Source organism: Sceloporus occidentalis, unplaced genomic scaffold (assembly GCF_023333645.1).
Source record: "Sceloporus occidentalis isolate IW3139 unplaced genomic scaffold, rSceOcc1.0.p SCAF_6, whole genome shotgun sequence".
NCBI lineage: Eukaryota > Metazoa > Chordata > Lepidosauria > Squamata > Phrynosomatidae > Sceloporus > Sceloporus occidentalis.
Window position 1 is genome coordinate 34,062,161 of NW_028316986.1, and position 26,331 is coordinate 34,088,491.

Sequence of the window (26,331 nt, forward strand, 5' to 3'; positions counted from 1 at the left end):
CAATAGAACTCAGTTGGTGACCAGTCACTGTCTCTCAGCCTGATACAGGGTTGTCATGAGGATTAGCATAGGGAGGACTGAGAGGCTGGAATTTACCATGAATCATCATTCTGGGATGGCAAGAGGAGCAATCACCTTGAGCACACTGGAGAAAAGGTGGGATATAAATGTAATTAATAAGGATAAACATTTTCAGCACACTCAATTCCCACTTGCCCTTACAGTGCTTGAATACAAAGCTGCCCAATGCCAAAGTTAGATGGAGCACTAAGACATCTGGGGAGTACAACACAAAACACTGCCAAGTTAAGATGTTAGAACACATGAGTTCAAGTGCATGCTGAAATTAAAAGGGCCAATCTTAACACATTTCACTGGGCTTCTGAGGCCATGAAATGTTGTGAAGATATATTACTACTAATCTCTTTGGAGGAATATGGGAAAATAACCAAATAGCCATTCTGACCTCAATATGTTCCCAATATATTGAAAGATTATCTATAATGCTAAGAAGTCAAATAAAATTGATCATGGATTATTTTAAAAGCAATGTATATCACTTCTGCAGAAAAAAAATTTATTTATTAAAAAAATACAGCACAAATACTTTCTGTTATTTTCTTTAAAAAAGGGATTCCAATGTAAAAGTACAATTTGTTTCCATATCCGAATGATGGTGATAATTTACAAAATACGTATTTTTAAAAACCCACACAGCAGGCATGTTCTCTCCAGTTGTTTTGAATGTGTGTGGTGAGAGGATAAAAATGACCAGTCCTATTGACTTGGGTGTTATTCTTCCAGTCTGAACTTAGCTAGGAGTGGGAGGTGATCAGAAGAGTTGGTCTTGTTGGGAAGTCCATTGACTGCCCACAGATCTTGCTCAGATACCAGAGACAATCGACCAAGGAGATTCAGACTTCCATCAAAAACATATCCAGCTCCTGTAAGAGAAAGAAAAGGCTTTCAGGTGTGTGTGTGTGTGTGTGCAACATACAATATTGTGGACAATACTAGTGCGTTACATAGGCCAGAGATGTGCAGCTGTGGCTCTCCAAGATGCTTTTTGGCTCATAATTCCCATCAACCCCAGCTATGTTAGCCAATAGTGAGGAATTATGGGCCTTTCCCTCCTTTAATGTAGGACATTTTTGTGAACATTCCTGAGATGCACATCTCTGGGCACACCTTTCATTAATACATGCATATCTCAGTCCATTTTGAGCTGCAGACTTGATTGCTGAATTCTGAGATTTGCAGCTTTCCATATCAAAGTAGGTCCTACAATTTTTACAGGACTGACAGGTTTAAATTTTAACAACTTTGTGTAAGAATACCTGCTAGAGTGACATATTTCCCCTCCTGCCTGAATGGAGATCTGCTTGAAGACAATTAGTAACATTCCAGCACCACCTGGAGCCTTTTGGAAGAACTACTATTGCCAGATTGAATGGTTTAATTTTAATTTTCAAAAGAGTGCAGCCCAGACATCTTTTATTTGAAGCAACCAGATCACTTAAACTATAACAAATTGAGCACTTAGGCTTCACAATGCTTTCCCTCCTCCAAAGGAAGAAACAGATCAGAATATAACTGAACCGGACAGGAAATATTTTTTCTTACAGGTCCTTGCACTGCCATGTATAACAACAGCCTGAACCACAGAAAGTAACAGGAGTAATCTCTGTGCAATGAACAACTTCACTGGCTCATTACCATGGATCCAGCTTATGTTAAATGCGTAAGAGTAGGTCAGGTTCATTTATTTTTTAATCCATCTGCAACCCTAGAACACAAACATGTAGGGAGCTGAGTCAGTTCACATAATAAAGGCTATGAAACAAGGAACACTGGTCAGATCAGGCTGCAAATATGTGTGGCCTGTAGTGGCAACAATCCATTAGCTGAGTGCTAAGGCATGTTACAATTAGCATGACAGCTAGAGTGGAATTAGCTGTTTGTGCAATCAATATGGAAAATCAAGGCAGAGTTGGTGTCTGGCTCTTTTTCTATTTTCCAAGCAGCTCCACTGTGGTGGATTATTGGTACTCATCTTGTTGACTGCAACAGAATGAAGAGAAACAGGCAGATGTTTGTTACAAATTCAATCACCTGATTCCTTAGTTCTGCTGTCTTTTGTTGCAGAATAGAAGATGTAATCCACAGTGACTGCACTTCTGGAGTGGCAAGTTGTTACTTCTGGAATTCCACTTTCAGGAAAATAATGAGAGTAGACTGAAGACAACTGGAAACTGTGGTGCAAGTCCGTGGGTAATCTAAATTGGGGCATAGTGTTTCAAGAGTATCAGTCTCTGCTGCAACACAAGATTACAAATGAGGTATACTGGAGTTTCTGAAGGTTGATACATTTCCAGATAATTCTGTCCATTGCTGTGCTGTTCTATCTATATATAAATACAACATTCAAAGTTGAGAACAGTATGACTACAAAGGAGATTCTAATGTGCATGAGCCAGAAGTGATTAAAGGAGAATTTGTCATCAAAACAAGAATTTCTTCTTTTTCATACAAGTTTCAGTGTGATTATACATTCAATTACTGCATCTATCTATCTATCTATCTAGAAATTTTAGACAAAAAATTGACCCCCCCCCCCCCAAAAAAAAACCCTCCAAGTTGACTTTTCCACAGGTCAATGTAAGTATTGCACTTTAACTGTTATTAAAAAAGGAACCATTCCCTAGTGAAAGTGTAATCTGTACTGGAAGCACTGAGCACTCTCTCATCTACCCAGCCTTTAGTGTGAGCACAAATGCTTATGCCTGTTGGAATTTTGTAAGTTCTTTGACATAGTTTACCTTTGCTTCATCCTTTATATCCTTTGTTACATTCCTCTAAGTTTTACCCTCAACTTACCCAAGGGTCATATTAAAATCCATAATTTTGACCCCAAAACCTGTCCTCGACATATACATGAGGTCAAATGATAGTCAAGTAGATACGATATATTCTGGTTAAACTAGTGTGGGGTTTGCACCTACCACTAAGTCGCAGTTTAGCATTTTTATGGACAAAGCTAGAATTTGAATGCTCTTCCTACTTTCTCCACCCCTAGCATAGTGAGAAGGAAATCAGAAGTATATTATGCCCAAACTAGGACAGACTCTAATTACGGTAATTTCTTCCATGGTTGACCATGTAAAGCCTCTCTATGTAAAGACTAAACTATGGCGTAGCTTAATTACACCCACATGTCAAATTACATTATATACTGTAATTCATGCTTGTTTCATACAAGACCGTGTATGGCATTTAGTTATAGCACAAAATTATTTCTGAATTTTTCCTCCAACAAAACCCAAGTTTTCATGGACTGAAATCTGCTGACAAGACAGCAAATAAACAATTATCAAAAATTACCTTTTTGCTACAACTATGATCTCTTCTGAATTTTTTGCAATTTCTTCTTCAATCTCTTCTTTCGCTTAAAAAAAAAAAAGAGAGAAAAGCACAGTATTATAGGAAACTGTCTTATAATAGATCATTATTTGTCAATCTTTTCAAGTATTGGTCCAAAACACACTGCAGAAATAATCTAGTTTGAGATTGCTTCAACTGCCCTGGCTCAGTGCTAGGGAATCCTGGGTAGTTTATTGTGGCACAAGACCTCTCTGACAGAGAAGGCTAAATGTCTCACTAAACTCCATGTCCTGGAATTCCCTAGCATTGAGTCACAGCAGCGAAAGTGCTCTCAAACTTGATTATTTCTGCAGTGTGTTTTGGAACATTGTCTACAGTGAATGACAGCAAATATCTAGGGTCTCAGGTGGAGATCTTTCACATCACTTGTTGCCAAACTTAAAAACAGTAACAACAACAACAACAACAAAAAACAAACCAAAAAACCTAAATATGCCAGGAATTGGGTCTACATTAAGAATGGGCAAAGTGCAGCCCTCCAGATGTTACTGAACTACAACTCCCATCCATCCTTGCCAGAACAGCTAATAGTAAGGTATGCTGGGAGCTGCAGTTCAGCAACATCTATAGAGCAACACTTTAAGCACTCTTGTTCTGCATCAGTAGTGTGGAATTGTTTTTAGTCTAAGAGGTGAATTTCATTCTCAAGGGCCTCAAAACAAAAAAGAGGCATCTGAGAACTTAAAGCTCTTACTGCCAATAACTACACGTCGTGAGTCATTTCAACCTTTTAGAAAAACATTTTAAAAGTTGAAAAACTACTAAATGACAGTGTGATGGTGAAGGGATGTAACATCTGGGGAAGGTGTGGAGTGGACTGGAACCCCTAAAAAGGCTGCATTTGGATGCAGAGACCGAAGTTGCTCAGCCTTGTTCTATATGCTAAGGATGTGCTCTCCACAACCAATGGGCCCCCTTCACCCTGCTGAGAAAGCCCCACAGCTGTTGATTATCTACTCAACCCCAAACCTGGCCATGAGTTGATCTGCAGCTGCTTGGCCACAACAACAGTGAACCATATTTTCTGTTGGTTCTACTGAACTCACACCAGTCCTACAAACATCTACATGTGTTCCCAATACCTTTTTTATTTTTAGGTATGCGCTTCTATTAGCAAATACAATTATATGGTCAGCTATCAGCATGTATCAGCACAGAAATCTACCTTTTTCCTTTTCCCGTTGCTTCTCCTGCTCTTCATACACACAATCCTGAGAAATGCCAAGGCTTCGAGGCCAAATAGGGATAGTAAGTATCCTATTACCTCTTGGAGACCTTTCTTGGCCAGATACCTTTAAAAAACAACAACAAAGCCAAACAACAACATATTTCTTGATGGCTTATATAGCTTTTTACAATCAAGTTTCACCCTTACATTCTGAAAAGGGGATCCATGTTGATTTTCATCTTAAAACTATCTATTTAGGCTGACAGCAATATGCTGAAATGGTTGGAAGGACATTTTTGATTCCTATAATGCCTTGGTGGGCCAAAAGCAGTTTCTGGAAGTGAGGTGTTGAGCAACTGTAAACCATTTTTCATTACCAGAACAATGACACAAACCCCCGCCATTTCAGATGCTCAACAGCATTTAAGGTAAAAAACCTAGCTCCTTGGAGTCAATTTTGGGTTGGGAAAATATGTATTATTCTCAAATGCATTATTTATAAATGCCAAGAGTACTTTTTGGACATAAGCCCTATAGCAACCCAATTGTTTTACTTCTACTATTGTGAAAATTGTTATGCTTATTCTGATACAGTAGCTTCCTGCTTAGACAATTTTCAATTAAAGAACTTATATCCCATAATCACTTGGTTTTGGAATCTCTGGTGAGAAATGACCAATTTTTTTTAAATCCAGGTGTGATCAACATGTGGCCATCCCAGCTGTTTTTGTACCTGCTGAAATTGATGGTATGTTACTGAATTTTAGTGGCGCTTTACCAAATTAAACCGCATTTCCATGTTTAAAAAAAAGCTGCACAGGGGGACACATGGGTTGTTTTTGAGAATTACACTCCTAGAAACCCATGGGAAGCATGAGATAGCCTGTTCAAAAGCATTTGAGTAGAGTTTCCATATAGATACCCCTGATACTACAATAACATAATAGAGATTGTGGGGCTGTTCAGGCTAGTGCCCCCTTCAGATTTGCAGCAGCCACACACCCCAATATATAAAGGGCCCTGATATATGTGTGTTGAGTTTCATCTCATGAGTGGGGATTCTGACTGGACCAAGGTCTCCCTTTATGAAGAAAGCCTGTTGTCCAGATCTTGGAATTGTGTGGTCCTCAAGATCATGTTGAGTTCATGTTGAATTGCAACTCCCAGGAGTCCTAGTCAGCATAGCTAATGGTGAAAGATGGTAGGAACTGCAGCCCTGCAACCTCTGGGGGATCAAGTTCCTACATCTGCTATAAGCATATACATCTGTATACAAAAAGACCTTCTCTACATGGTGGTTGAATACACGGACAGCACTGGCATATAGTTGCTGTGTTTATTTGTGGTGGGCTATCCCATAAGGCCCCTTCTATGCTCTTTCAAAGGATGGAATGCCCTCCCCAGCATGTTGCAATACAATGAGGCAAATCCTAAGGATGGCACCAACTTTTGTTCTCTTTTTTTGTTGCTGCAGCTAATCTTCTAGCATTGGACAACTCCTTGCATCTCATTCTATCACTGCATCCTATCACACCATTCTCTCATTAAGCTCAGGATGGCATCCATAGGCTTAAATATGAACTGTGGTCTCCCTTATCCAACATTCTACCCACTACACCTTTGGCTTTCACATTTTCTCCCTCTAAATGAACAGTTTCCACCTTGTCTTGTCTACTGTGAAACTCCTGAGCCTTTGATGTAGAGGCTTTGCACAAATGAGGGAGGTTCTGGGATACAAATGTAACAGACGCAGGCCACATGGCCTTGCTAATACCCTATAGTTATGAAGCATACTCCACATTGCAGAAGGGGAACAGCTATGGTCAATTCCTTCCAGGGAAGGTCATCTGACACTACCAATCAACTCATAACAGAACCTAAAAAAAGCTTCCAAGGAACTCCAGGATTCTCCCAAACATAATTCTGAAGGTTCCTGCCATATACTCCACTGGTGTCGGACCAGTGATTAATAGTATTGTATGCCAGGTGCACTGGGCACCAAATTTTTTTTTTAAAACTCCAGCTTTATATAGGGGTACCTACTTTCCCTATAGCCAGTCCTTCATAATTCAGCTTTCCTTCCCTTAGGAAATTGTACAGTGGAGAGTGAGGAACGGAATTGAAGTCACCACAGATGACAAGGGGACAGAAATGCCCGTCTTCTCGAATGGCTACATTGGTAATTTCTGCCAGTAGCATGGCTAGTTGGGTGAGCTTTATGTCCCCACGTCTTGGATTATAGAGGAGATGTGTGTTGGCCACGCAAATGGCAGTGGTGGTCTTGCAATAAAACCGAGGCTGCAAGAGCAAAACCAAGCCCACGTTATCTCTGTCCAAGAGTGGGATGTTGTGGCGGAAGAATTCTACAGGATTTGATGAGAGGAGATTGAACTTGGAGGTCTTGAAGCAAGTGGCACAACCATCTGGTTTTCTGCCAGTTCTCATTTTGTATTCACAATGATAGCCTGCAAAAAGGAGAATAAAGAAATGGGGATGGGTAGCATTTCATGTTGTTTTTCATTTTGCAATTATGAGAACAACAACTTTTGCAATGGAAAAATACAGTACAACTGAAAAATTCAAAATGAACTGGCAGCATTTCATTTTCAACCTTTATAACTGTTTACAACATATTAAATTAATTTACAATGATGTATTTATTTTAACAATCTCCCAATGAAATAGGTTGGAAGATCAAGTTCTGTTTATGTATGTGTGCACCACCAACTTATTTAGTTACCTATTTATACTGCGTGAAGTTGAAGGCTTTCATGGCCGGCATCCATGGTTTTTTGGGGTTATGTGGCCCTGTTCTAGAAGATTTTCTTCCTGACGTTTCGCCAGCATCTGTGGCTGGCATCTTCAGAGAATGTTTGCCTGGAAAAAGTGGGTCTCACACAGTATACATAGACCCACTTTTTCCAGACAAGCATTCTCTGAAGATGCCAGCCACAGATGCTGGCGAAACGTCAGGAAGAAAATCTTCTAGAACAGGGCCACATAGCCCAACCCCCCCCCCCCCAAAAACAAAAAAACCAAAACATATTTATACTGCTCTTCTGCAAAACATTTGGGGATCTTATTTTAAAAGGACAAAATATATTGATAACAGATAATAAATAATAACCTGTTAATTATTTCAAAGGTAGTTTTAAGAATGCATCCTTTAATTCTACATTTTATTTAGTTTTATTTTGCAGATGCATTTCCATCAGACTCCATGTAGAAGTCATCTGGAAGTCAGGAACCATAATACCAAAAGCAAGTCGTTATCAAAGGAGTTGCTTAAGCACAGAGCCCTTAAAACGAAGGAATAATCACTGGGAGGCTATTCTGCACCTGATGAAATTGTTTCTGACAAAGTACAAATCGTTAAAGTGCTTCAGGATCCTATTATGTTTGCTATCCTGGACAAAAACATCAGTTATACTAGAATTGGGGGTAAATGGCTAAAAGCAGCAAAGGCAAGGCAAGGTAAACTGGGAAGGTCTTGTCTATAAACTCCACTTGATATAATCAAAGGAGTCAGTACATCCTCGATAAATACATACACATTTAGTCAGATCCTCTGTTTGGACTAACATTTATTCTAAGCAATCTAAACAATGACATATATAACAAACGTGTTATACCTAAGGCTTCCAAACTTGGCTTGATCTGTGTTCCATATTGGTTTTCTTGTACCTCTTGTAAACAAAGTACCTGTGGAATGAGACAGGAAATGGAAACACCAGATCAACCCCCGTAGCATCTGAATGCCTCTTAAAATTACTACACTAACAATTTTGGGAAGAAACTGATTTGTGACTTTGAACAACATTGTTACAAAGGAAACATAATGCTACAACAGAAAAGTATTGCAAATCAGGCAACATTACACAGATAAATTAATGCACACAACATTTTCAACTCTTAATTAATTTCAATAAAGTCTTTCTAAGTGCCTGCTTATATCTCCCAGTGAAATCAATAAGACTTAATTACCTTTAAGCATAATTTTTATGCACGTTTTCTTGAACTTAATGCCCAAGACTCTAAATCCTACACAGTGTCTGTCAATGTGATGGATCTTTCTCTTTTCTCCTCTATGCAGCCATCTGTGCTGTAAAAACCTGCTCCAGAGGTCTCCCCATGTAAAGGATTACAGGGGGAGGGGGACCCCCCTCCCAGTTCTGTCAGTGGAATGACACCTCTGGATCCAACCTGTTGTTTTCAGTTTATTCTATTGCTTATATTACACTGAATTCAAAGAAATCCATCTCCAAGTAAAACACATGGGATTAAAGCTTTAAGGGGAAAAGTCAAAGTCTATGTATAAATTGTGTGTTTTGAGAAATGATTAAACAAAGAGAAATAGATGGCATCATGTATATGTCATTACACTTTAAAAATGTAATGTGCAACTTACAGTCTGAAAAAGTTATATCCTGCTACACATGTACTGCTTTCATATTGATAGCTGGGGGCTTTCCACTTACATCTGCATCAAGCTGTTTGATCTCCGCAAGTATGTTGGGAAACCGATAGTTCCAAGTGAGTATGTGCCCTTGGCAGTGTTTATACAGGTGTGAGTTGTCTTCTAACAAGTCCTGGGAAAGGATGTTGTATGACATCACAGTAAAATCAAACCTTTCCCATGGGTATTTATTATCCTGATTGACTTGCGTTTCCTCTTCGATGATCTTCATTTTTTCACTTTGCTGATAGAAGTATTCCCAGTGTCGTTTGATCAAATCTGATAAAACACAACAAATGGGGGTTTTCTTTCTTTCTTGCATTAATATTCCTGGCTTTTAAATAATTATTTATCTGTGTGAGTATGTAGGAAATAAGTAGGAACCTGCTCAGTCTGCACCAAGAGCTCTTCTCCAGTGCTGACTAGAGAGAGAGAGAGAGAGAGAGAGAGAGAGAGAGAGAGAGAATCTTCCTAGCAGTGGCAACAAAGCTTAGACAAGTTCCTTTGGTGGACTACAATTTCCAGAACCCCTGTGGCCATGCTGGGAGACTCTAGGAGGTATAGTTCAACCATGTTTCCAAGTTCTAAGTATAATCTTATTCTCTAGTCACAGCTAGGAAATCCCAAGTTAACATTTAATTAAGTTTTCCTGTTTGCTTTACTGCATTTTTCTCTCCCATGATAAGCCCACCTGGAAAAGTATTTTTTTAAAGACAAGGTATACGTGCTTTAAAATAAACAAACTAGCAGAAACAACAGGTATCTTATTAACCAGGATGTCTAATAATTATGCAGAACCATTTGCTTCTTTTTACAAAGGAGGAAGCATGTTGATACATGAACTCTATGTAAAGGGACCTCGTAGTAGCTGAGACTAACAAAAAGATAGCAGTTGGTAGCATGAGCTTATGTAGACTTGAGTCTACTTCTTCAGATACATGAACTGTTCATTCACAACAACATTACCCAAAAATTACCTGCACCATAACTCCCACAAGTGCCTCACAGTTTAGTTCCTCACAGAAAAGACAGCTACTTTATTGCACAAAAGCAAAAGAGGTAGGATACCCTGGAATATCCATTCTATTAGCCTGGATTCTACAGGGGAAAACAAAAGGATCAGAAACTAATTGAGTCCATACCGTGACAGAAGAAACCTATTAGCATACGTTGGAAGAGAAAGATTCCCTTTCCCCAGACAACCACCACAAACTTCAATATCTGCTCTACAGGATTAGGCAAGAGCCCCAAAAGCAAAGCTTGTGTGGCAGGGAGAGATTGGGAGAGTGTCCCATTGCAGTGATGGGATGAAATTGGTTCTTTTGGGTTCTACTATCAGTGCAAAGAACCATTTAGAAATCTAGCACAATGTATGTAAACAAGATGAAGGTAAGGTGTGCTCTTGTGAACAGTATGTTCATGTGAGTAAACTAAATAAGTATGGTATATTGGTGAAATTTAGCATTGCTGGCAAACAGGTGGAAATATAGGAAAAATATTTACCATTTTAAAATTCTACCCTTCTTCCAAGGAACACAGGTACACAGTGTCTTCTGATTTTATTGTCACAACAATGCTGTGAGCTAGATTAGGCTGAAGAGATGTTCACTAGCCCAAAGATACCAAGTATGCTTCAAAACTGATGAGCCGAGGGCTCCCAAGTCTAAATCACAGAACTGGAAAAGGGCTTGTAGGCCATCTTGTCCAATGCCCTGTATGAAGTATTATTCACCATACTGGTTCTCTCTTCCCTAAGTAACAAACACATGTGCAAACACTCACACAAAGTTAACATTAAGAACAAATTATTAAGGCATTAAAATGCCCCAGTACCTCTTGATTTTTGTGTGCTTTCTTCACTAAGTTGAGGAGATGGTGGTGCTTCATTTGAAGAACAAGTATTCAATATTTCACTAGGACTGCAAATAATGTCCTGATCCTCACTATATTTTCTCCGTTTTAAAGATGGCTCCTCTTCCTCAGATTTCATCTTTGTAGTACACAAATGAATGGAACAACTCTGCACAAAGTTGGAGAATTGCCAGTTCCAAAACAGAGGAAGTCTCCAGCTCATAAAGCAATCCTGAGAGTTTACGTATGGATAAAAAGCCCAAGAATAATGCTTAGTCCTCTTTATGCACTGAAAAGATTGACTATTCTGGAGGAGGCTTTGAGCAGGATTCCAATGGAAAATCTTCTCTCTGCCCAGCCTCTGTACATGGCGGGACAGCATGGGATATCTAGGAGGGAAAAAAACAACATTAGTAAGGTTTCTTTGGTATAGGACATAGACTGTACATCGTAGGCAGGTTGTTATTTATATTTTGAATTCTTTTTCGTTGTAAAGCGCTGTGTAAAGTCTATGGCCCTCTATAAATAAAAATACTAACAATCAATAATAATAAGGAAAGTGCCCATAGGATTAGTTTGGTGGCATCTGCAGAATCTTTAAAGAGTCTTCTTTGAAGTATTGCAAAAAGGTATTGACAGATGACACTAATATCAGAATGGGATTTTTGTCAGCAAGTTGTACAAGCTACTGGGATATTTTTCATTTACAGTACAGATGTGGAACTTTTGGCCTTTTAGATAGTTTGGATTACAATACCCACAATCCCTTACCATTAGCCATCATGATCAGTGTTGTAGAAAAAATCATCTGGAAGGCCAAATGCCTTCCACCTTTACTGCAGAAAAACGGCAGCCTGTCAGTGCCTGTTTTTCTACTGGAGGGAAGCTGCAGCTGCCAAACCGTGTGGCTTTCTGCCGGTGGAAAAAGAACCAGCGAAAAGTGGGTTCTTCTCAAGCTGTGATGGTGGCGTAACAAGTGCGCCACTGGCGCACTCATAATGTAAGCCCCATGCAGACGCCATGCATCACTTATGTAACAATGGCGGTGCTCATGTATACAGAGTGGCACCACTGTTACGCCCTCGTCATGTGCGAGGGTTGAGGGGTGTGTGAGTGCGCCGCCCCAAGGCAGCCCTAGCACGTGACGAGGGCGTCACGAATGGGCCTTAGTTTCCTTTCAAAACGAAACCAGAGGTGAGGTGAAATGTATGGATTCAGTCCACATGGGTAATTTTGTTAAGCAGAACTCAATGTAAACAGTAGTTTTTGGGGAAAAATGAATGCGTTTTAGAGCAAAACAAGGATGAAGCCTCACTAGAAGTGAAGATGACTAAACTGAGGCTGTCATGCTTTGGATGTGTGGAGAAGATGGCAAAATGCTAACAGGGGACAGAGAAAGGCAGAATTACACAACACCTTCTTTGATTCAGTCTTCTCAGAAAAGGCAAAGGATGCTCAACCTGAGGATAATGGAGCTGAAGACAGATTAGAGGAATTTCAGTACAGAATAAGTAAAGAGATAGTAGAGGAATACCTTGTTAATCTAAATGAATTTAAGTCTGCAGGACCAGATGAACTACATGCAAGGGTACTAAAAGAACTGGCAAATGTAATATCAGAGCCATTGGCAATCATATTTGAAAACTCCTTGAAAACAGGAGAAATCCCAGCAGACTGGAGGAGGGCAAACGTTGTCTCCATCTTCAAAAAGGGGAAAAAAGAGGATCCCAACAATTATCGTCCAGTTAGTCTGACATCAATACCAGGAAAGATAATTAAACAGAGAGTCTGTGAACATCTAGAAGGCAATGCCATAATCACAAAACGTCAACATGGGTTTCAGAGAAACAAGTCATGCCAGACAAATCTGATCTCTTTCTTTGATAAAATTACCAGCTTGGTAGATGAAGGGAATGCTGTGGATATAGTATATCTTGATTTCAGTAAGGCCTTTGACAAGGTTTCCTATGACATTCTTGCAAACAAGCTTATAAAATGTGGGCTAGACAAGGTAACTGTTACATGGATTTGTAATTGGTTGACTGGCAGAACCCAAAGAGTGCTCAACAATGGCTCTTTTTCATCCTGGAGGGAAGTGACCAGTGGAGTCCCACAGGGCTCTGTCCTGGGCCCAGTGCTATTCAACATCTTTACCAATGACCTGGATGAAAGAATTGGGAGCATACTTATCAAATTTGCAGATGACACCAAATTAGGAGGAAGAGCTAATACTCCAGAGGATAGGATCAACATTCAAAATGACCTGAATAGACTAGAAAGCTGGGCCAAAGCTAACAAAATGAAACTCAACACAGAGAAATGTAAGGTACTGCACCTAGGGCAGAAAAATGAAATGCACAGATATAGGATGGGGGACACCTTGCCGAATGAAACTACATGTGAAAGGGATCTGGGAGTCCAAGTAGACCACAAGTTGAACATGAGTCAACAGTGCGATGAGGCAGCTAAAAAGGCTAATGCAATTTTAGGGTGCATCAATAAAAGTATAGTGTCTAGATCAAGAGAAGTAATAGTGCCACTGTATTCTGCTCTGGTCAGGCCCCACCTGGAATATTGTGTCCAGTTCTGGGCACCACAATTCAAAAAGGACACTGAGAAACTGGAGCGTGTCCAGAGGAGGGCAACTAAAATGGTGAAAGGTCTGGAAACCTTGCCCTATGAGGAACGACTCAGGGAGCTGGGTATGTTTAGCCTGGAGAAGAGAAGGTTAAGAGGTGATATGATAGCCCTGTTTAAATATTTGAAAGGAAGTCATATTGAGGAGGGAGCAAGCTTGTTTTCTGCTGCTCCAGAGAACAGGACCCGGAACAATGGATGCAAGCTGCAGGAAAAGAGATTCCACCTCAACATTAGGAGGAACTTCCTGACAGTAAGGGCTGTTCGACAGTGGAACACACTCCCTCGGAGTGTAGTGGAGTCTCCTTCCTTGGAGGTCTTTAAGCAGAGGCTAGATGGCCATCTGTCAGGGATGCTTTGATTGAGATTTCCTGCATGGCAGGGGATTGGACTGGATAGCCTTTGTGGTCTCTTCCAACTCTATGATTCTATGATTCTATATCAAGAGATGACTAAAGGGCTATGCAAACAGCCCTGAAGGGGCAACCTCCAGCCATCCCTTCTTCAGCCAGATTGAGGCTGTGGCAACCACACATTGCAGTCCTGATCTGGCCTTTCCAGGGCATGAAAAGGATTCACAAAAAGCAGTTCCTTTTTGTACCCTGGAAAGGGTGCGATAGCTGCAGCTATACGGCACTCCTTCCTCATGATATCGTGCAGGTGCAGTGCTAGAGTGCCATGATGCCACGCGCCATGTGGTGCAGAACGCGGTGTCATGGTACCCTGAGCTACTGGAGAGGGTGCAAGGACAACTGGCTCCCATATCCATATGGGGGTTGAATGCCCCAAGATACAGGACTTCTGACGCCTATTTGTACATCAGATCTCATATATACCAAATGCTGTACTTCTGCCCGGCCTCAGTTTTACTCTTGGTGCTTATTGGTAGAAATGCTGTCCTTAAGTATAGAAAACTGATCGCTTTTTAAATTATGGCTGCTAGATTTGAGGTGGCCAAATGTTGGAAACATGGGAATCTGTCTATTGAAGGCTGTTGGGAAAGGGTATTGAACCTATGGTTAATGGGAAAAATTTCCACTACAATGAGACTTTGCAACAGACATTCAAAACAGAAAATGTTTTATGAAGATTGGAGGCTCTTAATTGAATTTGTAAATGAACCTTCACACCTCCTCCAACCTCCGGAGTGTCACAACAATTTCTCGTAGGACACATTACAACTCAACGCAAAGACTGAACTGACTGAAGATGAATCACATCCATGAAATCCTGCAAACTAATGATTACTGAGTAACATCCATCCTATAGTTATTATTCTATTTGTTCTTATGTTGCCCTGTAATGGTTGCCTACCCTATAAAGACTTGAAAATCAGTAAAAATAATTTTTAAAAAACCAATAAAAACACCCCACATAATTAAAACAGCCCAGTTAAAAGAGTATTAAGATTGCATCATTTAAACAGCATACCTCCAAAGTGACCTGAAGCAGCTTTGGCCTGTCTATATGGGCCCTTACAGAGGTTAAAACACTCATAATCTAAAACACCTAAAATCTAAAATGCTATGGAAATGGAATGTATTTTTATGGGTTTGTCTTTTATTTTTGGAAAACTGATAATAAAAGTATATAAAAAATAAAAACCAGGTCAACACACACATACACATATCTACATATAAAATTATATATAATATAATGCATAATACACACACACACACACACATGTATTATATATATGTGTGTGTGAACGTATTTGTTGTTAACGGCCTTTGAGTTAATCTCAACTCCTGGCGACGCTATGGATGAGAGATCTCCAAGGTCCCCTGTTCTCTCGCTCTGTTTAATTCCTGCAACTCCATAAAACCTGTGACCTCCTTAATAGAGTCCATCCATCTGGCCTGTGGCCATCCTCTCTCTCCACTTCCCTCCACCTTTCATGGCATTATTGTTTTTTCCAATGAGTCCTTCCTTCTCATGAAGTGTCTGAAGTACAACAGCCTCAGTTTTGTCCTCTATGGCTTCCAGGGAGGTTTCTGGCTTGATTTCTTTGTCCTTCTGGATGTCCATGGGATCCTGAGCACTCTTCTCCAGCCCCACATCTCAAAGGAATGGCTTTTCTTCCTATCTTCTTTCTTCACGGTCCATCTCTCACATCCATCCATCCAGGGTAAGAGGGAACAGGATGGCTTGTAGGAATGTAACTCTTGTGCTGAGTTGTATATCTTTGCATTTTAGGATCTTTTCTAGTTCTTTCAGAGCCACCCTCCCCATTCTTCATCTTCTTCTGATTTCCTGACTGCAGTCCCCATTTCTATCAGTGCTTGATCCCAGGTCTGGGGATTCTTTTACTGTTTCTATGTCTTCCTTCTCTAGGCTGAACTTCTGTTTCCTTACCTTCAACATGAAGCCGCTTTCTTCCTTGGTCTTCCTTGGCGGGTGTTCCAGGTCTGTGAGGTCTTCTGCTAGCAGTATGGAGCCATCTGCCCTGTCTTAGACCGACCATATTCCTTCCTCTTATCTTCACTCCTCTTTCTTCTGTGTCCAACCTGCCTTTCTTACAATGTGTCCTGCATACAAGTTGAACAGACCGGGGCAGAGATGCAGCCTTGCCCGAGCGCTTTGCCAATGGGGAACCGTTCTGTTTCTCCGTGTTCTTTTAATAATACAGTTAGAGTTATATATATATATTAATATTCATACATATACACATATATAAACACAAGGTAAGCAGCGTTTGTTGCCTCCTTGGGATCCGTTTGGAGCCCCTCTTCTGCCCCCAGTCCTCAGCACTGGCTCTGGGGCCTGCGCATGACGGCAGTGTGCCTGAGGCCGCCCCCGGCCCCACCGTCCCGCTCAGCCTCACCTCCGGAGGGACGCCTTCCTTCTCCCTCGGCCGGCGCTGCTCTTCCTGCCGGCGCCCGCCCTCCGAAGGGGGCATCGCAGAGGGCCGCTCCGGTTCCGGCTCCTCTCCGCCAGTCCCAAAGGAGCGGGAACGGGAGGAGGCTCATGGGAGTTGTAGTTCCGCCGTCTTTTTCCGCATGTAGCTCATAGAGCTATACGTGTTGAAACTCGCTGCCACCTAGACTTCCGGGTTCGTTTAAAGCAGGCGTGTGGCGTTTTGCCATTCCCATCATGCCTCGCGGCCAACCAGCTTGGAGGAGGCTTAGCGGGACGTACTGAAGCAGTACTTGCCCATAGAGAATCACTGAGGGCTACTTGCCCATCGTGGGTTGTTTTCTTTTTGGGGGGGGGGGTTCAGAGGGAGATGGTCGTGATCTTCCTCTGAGCCTCAAAACATGCGGGGGTCTTATTTATGATAATGAGGTCAGAAGGAACCACGGAGACCATTTGGAAAAGCAAATAAGGGGGGGGGGCGGTCTAAGAAGCCATGTTTGTTGAGGGAGTTTCGCGAGAGCCGCCGCCATCTTAGTTGAGGGCGCGCGGGCCTTATCTCAAGCGACGGAAGCCGGGTCGGGCGCGATACCTCGGAAGTCTGAAGACGCCGTTTGTTCAGGGTTACGTCACCGGAAACGTCCCCGCCGCCATTTTGTTTGAGGGCCATAGGCCGGAAGCCGCGCTGAGGCGGCGTTGTTGCTGGCGCTTGGCGAGATGCCGCTGGTGCTGGTGTGCGGCCTCCCGGGCAGCGGCAAGAGCCGGCGGGCGGAGGAGCTGCGGGCGGCGCTGGCCGAGTCCGGCGAGGCCTTCGTGGTCTCCGAGGCGTCTGCCGGCGAGGGCCGCTCGGCGTTGCGGGCGGAGGCGGAGCGGCTGCTGGGCCGCGGGAAGGCGGCGGCGGTGGTGATCGTGGACGGCGGGAGCGAGGTGAAGAGCTTCCGCTACGAGCTCTTCTGCCTCAGCAAGCAGGCCCAGGCCCCGCACTGCCTGCTCCTCTGCCCCGGAGGCGCCCCTCGCCCGGACAGGCCTCCCTTGGAGCCCCCGGACGCCCGCAACCGCTGGGACCGGCCCCTCTTCGTCGCCCCCGCCGACCCCTCCGAGCCCTTGCCCCTGGCAGACATCCGCGCCGCCCTCTTCGAGCGCCGCCCGCCGGCCCCCAACCGCTCCACCCGGGCCCAGCCCCTCCAGGCCGCGGGCTTCCTCCACCGCCTCGACCGCCTCACCCACGACGTCCTGGCCGCCCTCCTGGAGGCCCAGAGGAACGGCGCCCAGCCCGGGCAGTTCGTCCCCATCGCCCTGGAAGGAATGGACCCAGGAGGAGGAGGAGGAGGAAGGGGAGCAGGCCCCGAGGTGCCCCAGGGCCTCCTGCTCCGCCGCCCCGTCAGCCTGGCCGAGCTGAGCCGGCTCCGGAGGCAGTTCCTCAGCTACGCCAAGATGAACCCCGGAGAAGGAGAGGAGGACCTGCCTCGGCTGGGCAGCATGTTTCTGCAGTACCTCAGCCAGAACCTCTCCTGAGGAAAGCCTGGAAGGGGGCCTCAAAATGGAAGAAAGACTGGAAGACCTCGCCTGAGGAAAGGGTTGAAGGCCTTGGAGCTGAGGAACGCCAGGAAGGGGCTCTCTAAATTGAGGAAAGACTGGAAGACCTCACCTGGAAGAACTCGCCTGAGGAAAGCTTGGAAGACCTTGAAGTTGAGGAGAGCCTGGGAGACCTCCACCTTGAGAAGTGCCAAGTTGGAGACCTCGCCTGAGGAAAGCCTGGAAGATCTCGATGCTGAGGAAAGCCTGGAAGACTTAAAAGTTGAGGAAAGCCTGAAAGAACACACATGACAAAAGCTTGGAAGCCCTCGAAATTGAGAGAGGACCTCACCTGAGGAAAGTGCAGAAGACCTCACTTGAGGAAAGCATGGAAGACCTTTCCTGGGGAACGCGTGGAAGAACTCACCTGACAAAGCCTGGAAGACCCTGGGAAGCAACAAGGTCTTTCCACTCCCCTTTGGGCTGCAACTGCACTGCAGGAATGATCCAGATTGACATCACTTTAAAGTGCCCTGGCTCCACACAGTGGGGTTCTGGGAGTTGTTGTTTTCTGATGCAGTGTTTTTGGCAAGTTACAGACCACCCGTTTGGGGCGGCCTGTAACTGGCCCTTTCCCCGCTGTATTGGGGCCTCAGCTGCCACAATGGCAGCCTCTGAGGCCCCAATCTGCCACTTTCCAGGCTGCGGGGAAGCGGCAAAAGGCCGCTTCCCCGTGGCCTGGAAAGGGGTGTCATTGGGGCTTCATGCCCCAAGGACACCCGGCAGTGGCAGGGATGCAGAGAAAGGGGCCGCTCAGCCCCTTTCTCATTTGCGTCGCTGGCGCAGCTGTGTAGAGGCTGCACCAGCAACGCAAATCCTGGAAGGAGCTCCGAAACGGAGCTCCTTCCAGGGCCGCGGAAAGGGTGCTCCAGGCACCCCTTGCGCAGCCCCACTACGTCACTTCTGTGCTGCCCCGGAGGTGGCGCGGTTGTGACGTAGTCATGGCAACACCCATGTGTATAGGGCGCCACATTTTCTCCGTGCGTACTAACCCTAATACGCGCTCTGCGCGTACTTTGTGCCCGTCTGTAACACGCCTTTGAGATTAATGGAAAGAGAGAGGTTGGTTGCATAAGCTTTTGAAGACGAGTCTCCTTCTTCAGATGCAGAAGAACTGTCACAAAGAGACAAGCATACTTTCTCTATTCTGTTGCCTTGATATTTCCATACTGGTTTCTCATATTGTATTGAAGAACTACAGCAAAGGGCTGTAATCCCTTGCCTTTCCACATGCTTTGCCTGGGTTGCATCCACACTGCAGGAATGATCTAGGTTGACACCGCTTTAAACTGCCATGGCTCCATGTTCCATGGCACTGGAACTTCTTTTATTGAAGAGTGGCATGAAGATGTTTTAAATTAATATTTTTTATCTATCATGTTTGTATTTGTATTTAAGTTCTTCTTGTGTGCCTTCAAGTCATTTCTGACTTATGGTGACCCTAAGATAAACCTGTCATGGGGCTTTCTTTGCAAGACTTATTCACAGGCAGTTTGCTTTTTAGGCTAAGAGAATATGACTTGCCCATGGTCACCCAGTGGGGTTTCCATGGCTGAGTGAGAATGTGAACCCTGGTCTCCCAGTGTCCTAGTCCAATGTTCAAACCACTATACCATGTGGGCTCTCTGTATTTAAATTGCTAGATTTTTATTCTGCATTATTAGATTTCTATTCTGCACTTTGAACCTTATGAGGTAGGCTAGGATGAAAAACAGTTCAGCCTTCAGCCAAAAGTAAAGAAAAAAACCAGGTGCAGGTAAGGCTGTTCCAGGGGCTTTACACATATGCATTCAAGTGTGTAGGTATTACTAGAAACTGGCAATTCTTGGCTTTCTTTTCTCTAAAAAAATGGATTTACATGTTAGGTGTGGATAAACTGTGCTCAATTCCTAAACAGAATTCAGTGGGAGTTCAATAGTTCTTGATCACTTAGGTCCAAACCACACTGTAGAAATAATCCAGTTTGAGACCGCTTTAACTGCCCTGGCTCAGTGCTAGGGAATTCTGGGAACTGGAGTTTTGGGAGACATTTAGCCGCCTCTGCCTGAGAACTCTTGGGACCTCAGTATGCTACAGTTACCAGGATCCCCTACCATTGAGCCAGGGCAGTTAAAGCGGTCTCAAGGTGTATTGTTTCTGCAGTGTGTTTTGGACCTAAGTGATCAAGAACTATTGAACTCCCACTGAATTCTGTTTAGGAACTGAGCACAGTTTATCCACACCTAACATGTAAATCCATTTTAATTAGTAGTTATGCAGGTGTTTGACTGGTTCTGCTTTTAAATTATCTTTCCAGCATTTATTTAATTCACATCTCACCTTTCTCTGGAAATAGAATCCAAGATCATTTGTAAAAATGTTAAAACAGAGTTATTGTTTTTTTTAAAAAACATCCTAATGTTAAAGACAAGTAAGTTCTTGTGTCATCACAAACATGATACCAATATGGTAACATCATAAATTAAGTATAATTCATTTAAAAACTTAATAAAAATAAAATCACAGCACCTATCCTGTTAAAAGACCTTTCTGCACAACCAATTAATGACTGTTCAGATGAAAAGGCGATTAACTGATGGTTGAAGGGGAGCAGAGGGGGCAAGCCTCACTTGCTGTGCAAGGGAATTCTGGCCTGTTACAGACAGCCAAAATAAAGCTGCTTCGAGTCACAGTGGAGGTATGGTGATTCAATGATGCATGCGTCCTAAGAGTCCAGAAGTCGCACCAAAGCCACGCTCCAGCCCTAAGGACTGGAGTGTGGCTTTGGTGTGGCTTCTGGACTCTTAGGACGCATGCATCATTGAAACACCATACCTCCACTGTGACTCGAAGCAGCTTTATTTTGGCTGTCTGTAACAGGCCTCTATAATCTGGGACCAGCTACTGAAAAGGCCTTCTCTTAGCATCCTGATCAAATGGGCCTCTCCCATTAGTGGGATAGAGAGAGCTGCCCCACAAGGAGCTTAAGCCTCCCTCGCACTGACTCCTAAAGAAAGAAGGTTTTTCAGATAATCTGAACCTGAACAATATAAGACTTTTATTGGTTATAAGCAGCACTTTGAATTGAATTGTGTTAGGGAAAGCAAAGTTACCATAATTTGCTCTTTTGGTGTTGCTGTGTGCCCTCAGGTGATTTTGGACTTATGGAGACACTAAGGTTTGAAGAAACATGCCAAGAAAACCCTGTGATAGGCTCGCCTTAGAGTTGCCATTAGTGAAACGACTTGAAGGAAAACAACACTCACACAAGGTACACCTATCACAAGGCTTTCTTGGCAGAATTTGTTCAAAGAGGTCACCCAGTGGGTTTCTATGGCCAAGCAGGGATTTGAACCAGGTGTCCAGCGTTCAAATCACTGCACCATGCTAGCTCTCTTACTCAACTCTTAAGGAATTCCAATCTTTATTTGTTTCACTTTTATCTTAATTTTCATTTCAAGCTATGGTCCTAATGTGCTTTTGTAAATTGAGGCAAACAAGTTGGATGTATAACTCTCTAAGGCCTCCTGCATTTTAAAGCTGAATACCTCTAAAAGTACATTTTACAGCAGTGAATGGCAATTTGGGGCTAATTTTTCTATCCCTTGAGCCCATGATCATCTGCTAATTTTCTGATGTAGCCTGGTTAGACCAGATTCTGTTGTGCCTTTGGCAAACTTTCTTTCAGTGCCAGCAAATACCACAAACAACCATAATGTGGACTCAATAGTGGATACTTTTCCAGTAGTCCTACAAATAGCATGAACATCAGATACCTGATGAGAAGTATGTTTACATTGGTTTTGTACATCTGTTCACTGCTTGTTTTGATATGTTTGTAATAACATATTCACAGGGTGGGATATAAACAAATCCTTTCTTTCTAAATAACATGGGAAGGTTTTCTTATGCGGGTTTGTTAAATTAAATGGTAATTAATTGTTTCACTGAGGCTTGCTTGGGAGTCCTTCTTAGAAATGGGTCCAGCAACCAAGCACATTATCAGCCTTGAATGAATTACTATTCCCCTTTTGTGTCAGCCGCTTCAGGCGACAGCCTCTTACCTTTAATTGGTTAGCCAAAATCTCTTTACCAAGAGATGCATCAAATTCTTCTCGTACAAAAAGAAATGTCAATGTATTCTCCATAGATAGATACGGCACCATCCCCTTAAGAAATCTATGCAATAACATTTTTAACATCTCTGCCTGATGAAGCCAGTGAAGTTTTGAAAGCTTACATGATGTCTTTTCGGCGTTTTGGTTGGCCAATGAAGATACTGCTCTTTTGAGGATTTTGTTGTATTTTGCTGTGTGGCCAACATGGTTACCCCTGAATATGCTATAAGTGATTACATACCAGTAAGGAAATAATATTAAATGAAAAATTGGGCTGATATTGTGAATACAAACTATAAACCATTTCAATATATGTATAGAAAAGGTCAAAGATATAATTCTATGTATGCTGGGGAATTTGACCCCACTGAATTAGGGCTTTTGAATAATTTTACTTGGCTGCAGTCCTGTGCACACTTACCTAAGAGTAAGCCCTCCTGAGCAAAGTGGGACAGCCTTCCAAGTCAGCATAGGCAGAACTGGGGTATTCATTCAGTTTCTATCTATATAATTAACTTATGAACCACAAACCTTATAGCCCTGTTGCTGCTCCGCATGTAGTTTGAACTTTAAATGAAGATATTGTCAGTGAGCAGTTAAGGTAGGATCTGTCTTCTGGAAATGAAATTGAAATAGCCATGGAGAACTGTTGAAGTTGTCATGGCAATACTGGCTGCTGTGTGTCAAACTCTGGAACCATTGTTGTTCTAATGTGATCTCACAATCCAAAACCAGGGGAACCCTGAGAAGCTCTACACATAGACATCCAAAAAGCAGGGCTATCTTTAATCAGCTAACCAAAATGCACAAAATACATAATGCAAGCTTTTTGAAGCTCAACTGGTGTCACCAGGCAAAGGTGTTAAGAATTGTACAGGAGAAAAAATTATACAATGACAATATTAGTCTCAAGGCATGCATTTTCTCAAGGTGTTGTTGATGTTCTTTGGAGGTATATCTATGTAAGCATCATATTTTGTGCATTTTAGTTGACTGATTAAAAAGATCACTGTTTTGTGGATTGTGGATGTTGTTGCACTTTGCAATATGGCCAACACAGCTACCCCTGAATATGTTCCCTACATGTAGACATGTATAAGGAGTTGTCACTGGGGAAATAATATATACAGCATTATATTTTATGCCATGCATGCAAAAACTGTTCATATGAGGGCAAATAACCCTTTCCTGTTTTGCTTCTCAGATTTATATAGATGCATTTATATATAGATCAAGTCAGAGGAAGGGCTATTGGCATTTCCTTTCCCTCACATCTAATGTTGGCTGAGTACATTATGAAGAGACTTTAACAAATCGCTTGATATAGTTAGTGGTTCTCAACCTTTGGTCCGCCAGATACTTTGGGCTTCCAGCTGCTGGAAATTCTAGCCAGCAATTTAGGAGTTCTGGAAACTCAAATCGAAAAGGATGGGGAACAATGAAAGGTTGGGAACCACCTTTAGAAGTTACCTTACAACACTCTTGGCACATATGCAGCCATGACATAAAATAGGCTAGCAACTTTTCCCCCTGTTGGGAGCCACATTTACTTGAGGTTTTTGCTGTTAGGGACTGAAGCCTGCACCCAGAGTCAACTTTTCTCTGTTCTTTTCACCATCTTTATTCTCTGATCTTCCCTTTCTCTCTCTCTCTCTCTCTCTCCATGTAGCACACTGCCAGGAAGACATTGTTCCTGCTAGGAGTACAGATTGATCCCTTTGGTTGCACACCTTGCTGAGAGTGACACCAAGAGTGACATTTGGGATGGAGTGGGCACCTATTGTCTAACTGTTTTAAACTCTACTTAGGGTGAGGCTAGCCTACTAAGTTACAACCTTTTCATCTCAACAACATCATGGATATCTCTTTATCAGGACTGTTTTCAGTCACTGACCCACATAATCTCAGCCTGGCATTCCTTCTGTTGGACAGAAGGAGACTTTCACTTGGAGAGCATTAAACAGGCTCTGAATACCCGGAGGAGACCTTTATAAGCCGATGGTTCTCTGTCACACAGACAGTGCTGTTCTCTCACTCGTGTGTTTTTCTCTTTCAGGCATTCTGGCTAGCACTATATTTTGCTATTTTGTTTTTGCCTTCCTCAGTTGTGAGCCGCCTTGAGTCCCAGTTTAGGGGGAAAGGGCAGGATATCAATAAACATCATAATAATGATGGTGATTCTAAGAATTTCAGCAGCAGGGTTGAAAAAGACCCGTTTATTGTCCAAGTCCAATGTTTTCCCTGGGTCGGTTCAACCAGGAGTAGCAGGGCTGCGTCCACACTGGAGAAAGAGCCCGGTTCGATGCGGCCCCGGCGCCCTCCAGGGAATCCTGGGAATGGTCTAGTCCTCCTTGAGGGCCACTGGGGAAGGAGGACGCGTCCAGGAGGAATTCCCCAAGGCCCTCCATTTTGAGCAGGACTGAAAAGCACGAATTGCTCTTTCTAGGAGTGTTGTTTTGGCTCCACAGCAAAGTGCCATCCCCGGGGCTCCCTGGCCTGGCGATGAGGAAGGAGAGCAGCCTCCATCTTCCCGCCCTTGTGTGGCTCCCTCCGTCAGAGAGAGAAGCTAGAAAGGGAGCCTAGTCCTTGGAGGAGGAGGAGGAGGAGCCGGAGGGGCTCCGTCAGGAGGAGGCGCCCGTGGGCCGGCTGCGCAGCGGAAGCGGCCGGCGGAGGCAGAAGCAGAGGCTCCCTTCTTGGCGGCCTGGCTGTTGGGCCTCTGCCTGGGGCCTGAGTCGGGATCCGGGCCCAGGATGCTCTCCTCCTGCTCCTCCTCCTCCTCGGTGGGCCGCTTCTACACGGTGACGGAGCCCAAGCGGCACCCGAGGGGGGGATACACCGTCTATAAGGTCACCGCCAGAGTGAGTGCCTCCTCCTCCTCCTCGGCGGCCCAGGGAGGGAGAAGGGAGGGAGGGATGGGAGAAGCCCGGGCAGCCGCCCTTGAAACGGCAGAGACAAGGCCCTGCCTCCAGGGCCCCCCTCGCTCTCCCCACAAAATGGAGGAGGAGCAGGAGGGCCGCTCTCCCAGGAATGTCAACCTAGGCTCCTTGGGCAGGCTCAAAATGGAGGACATGGTGGGATTCCTCCCGGACAGAAGAGGTTTTGGGATGTAGGAGGGTCTGTCCTCCTGGGAAAAGGAGGACGCCCCCTTCCCCAGGGGGACCAAGGCACTCAAACAGAGGACAAGGACACCCACGTTAAAAAGAAGGAGGAGGAAAAAGGGAGGGCAAGACCAATTCCAAGCTCAAAACACTCCCAGGAATGTCAACCCAGGCTCCTTGGGCAGGCTCAAAATGGAGGGCGGTGTTTTTGGAAGTGCCTCCTGTGGGCAGAGGAGGCTGAAATGGAGGACATGGCGAAGCTAAGGCGAAAAAGACTCCCAAGAAAGGTCAATTCATGCTTTTGGGTCCTGCTCAAAATGGAGGACATTGGGGAATTCCTCCTGGACAGGGGAGGTTGAAGTGGAGGACGTGTCCTCCTGGGAAAAGGAGGACCTCTGGCCACCCTGGTTCCAGGGTGTCCTAACCGTAAAGGAGGACAAGGCACTAAAATGGAGGACAGTCAAGAAAAAAATCTAGTTCCAGTACCAGTTTAATGTTCATGTCTGCAGCCTCTGTGTTTGCAGTTTAGGAAGGCACTAGGTCCCAAACATACTGCAGAAGTAATCCAGTCTGAGATTGCACTAGCTGCCCTGGATCAGTGCTGGGGAACCCTGGGAATTGTCATTTAGTCTGGCAGAGAAGCCAAAGCTCTCACAGAACTACAGTTCCCATAATAATACCCCAGCATTGAGCCAGGGCAGTTGAAGCGCTCTCAGACTGGGTTATTACTTCAGTGTGTTTTGGACCTAAGACTCTCTGGTCCTTGCATCGCAGACCTTTCCAGCTTTCAGCTTCTGTGATTCTGTGGTTGAGCATTGTAAATATCTGTCCTGAAACTGGGAATCCCGGGATTATCTTAGATGGAGCTGTGGCAGTTAAAGTGGAATCATAGCTCTATAACTGTGTAATGTGGAAGGGGCCTGGATTCTTCCCATTAGTAATGCTGGCTAGGGTTGATATGGTTTCTAAAAGAAAAGCATGGGGAGGGTTGCAGCTCCCCATTCCTGCTTTAAAACAAGAATGGCAACTTGTAGCTCTCCACTTGTTAAAATTATGACTTCCCAGAGCCATATCTACATGAAATAGAGAGAGGCCTCTCTTTGCCTCAGGCAGCAAATATATGGGACAGATTTTGCTCACCAGATGTTTCTGGGT

General features: G+C 43.8%; 3 protein-coding genes across 11 annotated transcripts in view; 2 read left to right on the forward strand and 1 right to left on the reverse strand.

Moving 5' to 3' along the window:
* Nucleotides 1-537: 537 nt before the first annotated feature.
* LOC149310604 (RNA 2',3'-cyclic phosphatase ANGEL2-like) lies at nucleotides 538-16,514 on the reverse strand. Of its 5 annotated transcripts, none has more exons than XM_089529282.1 (9): nucleotides 16,378-16,514; nucleotides 10,899-11,305; nucleotides 9,088-9,344; nucleotides 8,242-8,311; nucleotides 6,653-7,074; nucleotides 4,607-4,733; nucleotides 3,382-3,445; nucleotides 2,113-2,276; nucleotides 538-944 (listed from the first exon to the last, which is right to left on the reverse strand). In XM_089529282.1, exons 2-9 carry the CDS (start codon nucleotides 11,296-11,298, stop codon nucleotides 793-795), a joined length of 1,656 nt encoding a protein of 551 aa, XP_089385408.1. In that variant the 5' UTR covers nucleotides 11,299-11,305; nucleotides 16,378-16,514; the 3' UTR covers nucleotides 538-792. The 5 variants fall into 5 exon arrangements, with proteins under 5 accessions (XP_089385408.1, XP_089385404.1, XP_089385405.1 ...); XM_089529278.1 differs by lacking the exon at nucleotides 16,378-16,514 and adding an exon at nucleotides 15,909-16,311; XM_089529279.1 differs by lacking the exon at nucleotides 538-944 and adding an exon at nucleotides 962-1,786 and having other exon boundaries at nucleotides 16,378-16,458.
* A 587-nt stretch (nucleotides 16,515-17,101) lies between these two features.
* Nucleotides 17,102-18,014, forward strand: LOC149310605 (protein KTI12 homolog). The gene has a single exon (XM_089529283.1). It carries the CDS (start codon nucleotides 17,124-17,126, stop codon nucleotides 17,919-17,921), a length of 798 nt encoding a protein of 265 aa, XP_089385409.1. The 5' UTR covers nucleotides 17,102-17,123; the 3' UTR covers nucleotides 17,922-18,014.
* A 6,575-nt stretch (nucleotides 18,015-24,589) lies between these two features.
* Nucleotides 24,590-26,331, forward strand: part of LOC149310606 (inactive ribosomal protein S6 kinase delta-1-like) — a 149,137-nt gene continuing 147,395 nt past the window's right edge. For all 5 annotated transcript variants that reach the window (XM_089529284.1, XM_089529286.1, XM_089529285.1 and 2 more), the window contains exon 1: nucleotides 24,590-24,936. In XM_089529284.1, the coding sequence (XP_089385410.1) occupies nucleotides 24,829-24,936 (108 nt within the window). In that variant the 5' untranslated portion in view covers nucleotides 24,590-24,828. The remainder of the gene's footprint in view (nucleotides 24,937-26,331) is intronic.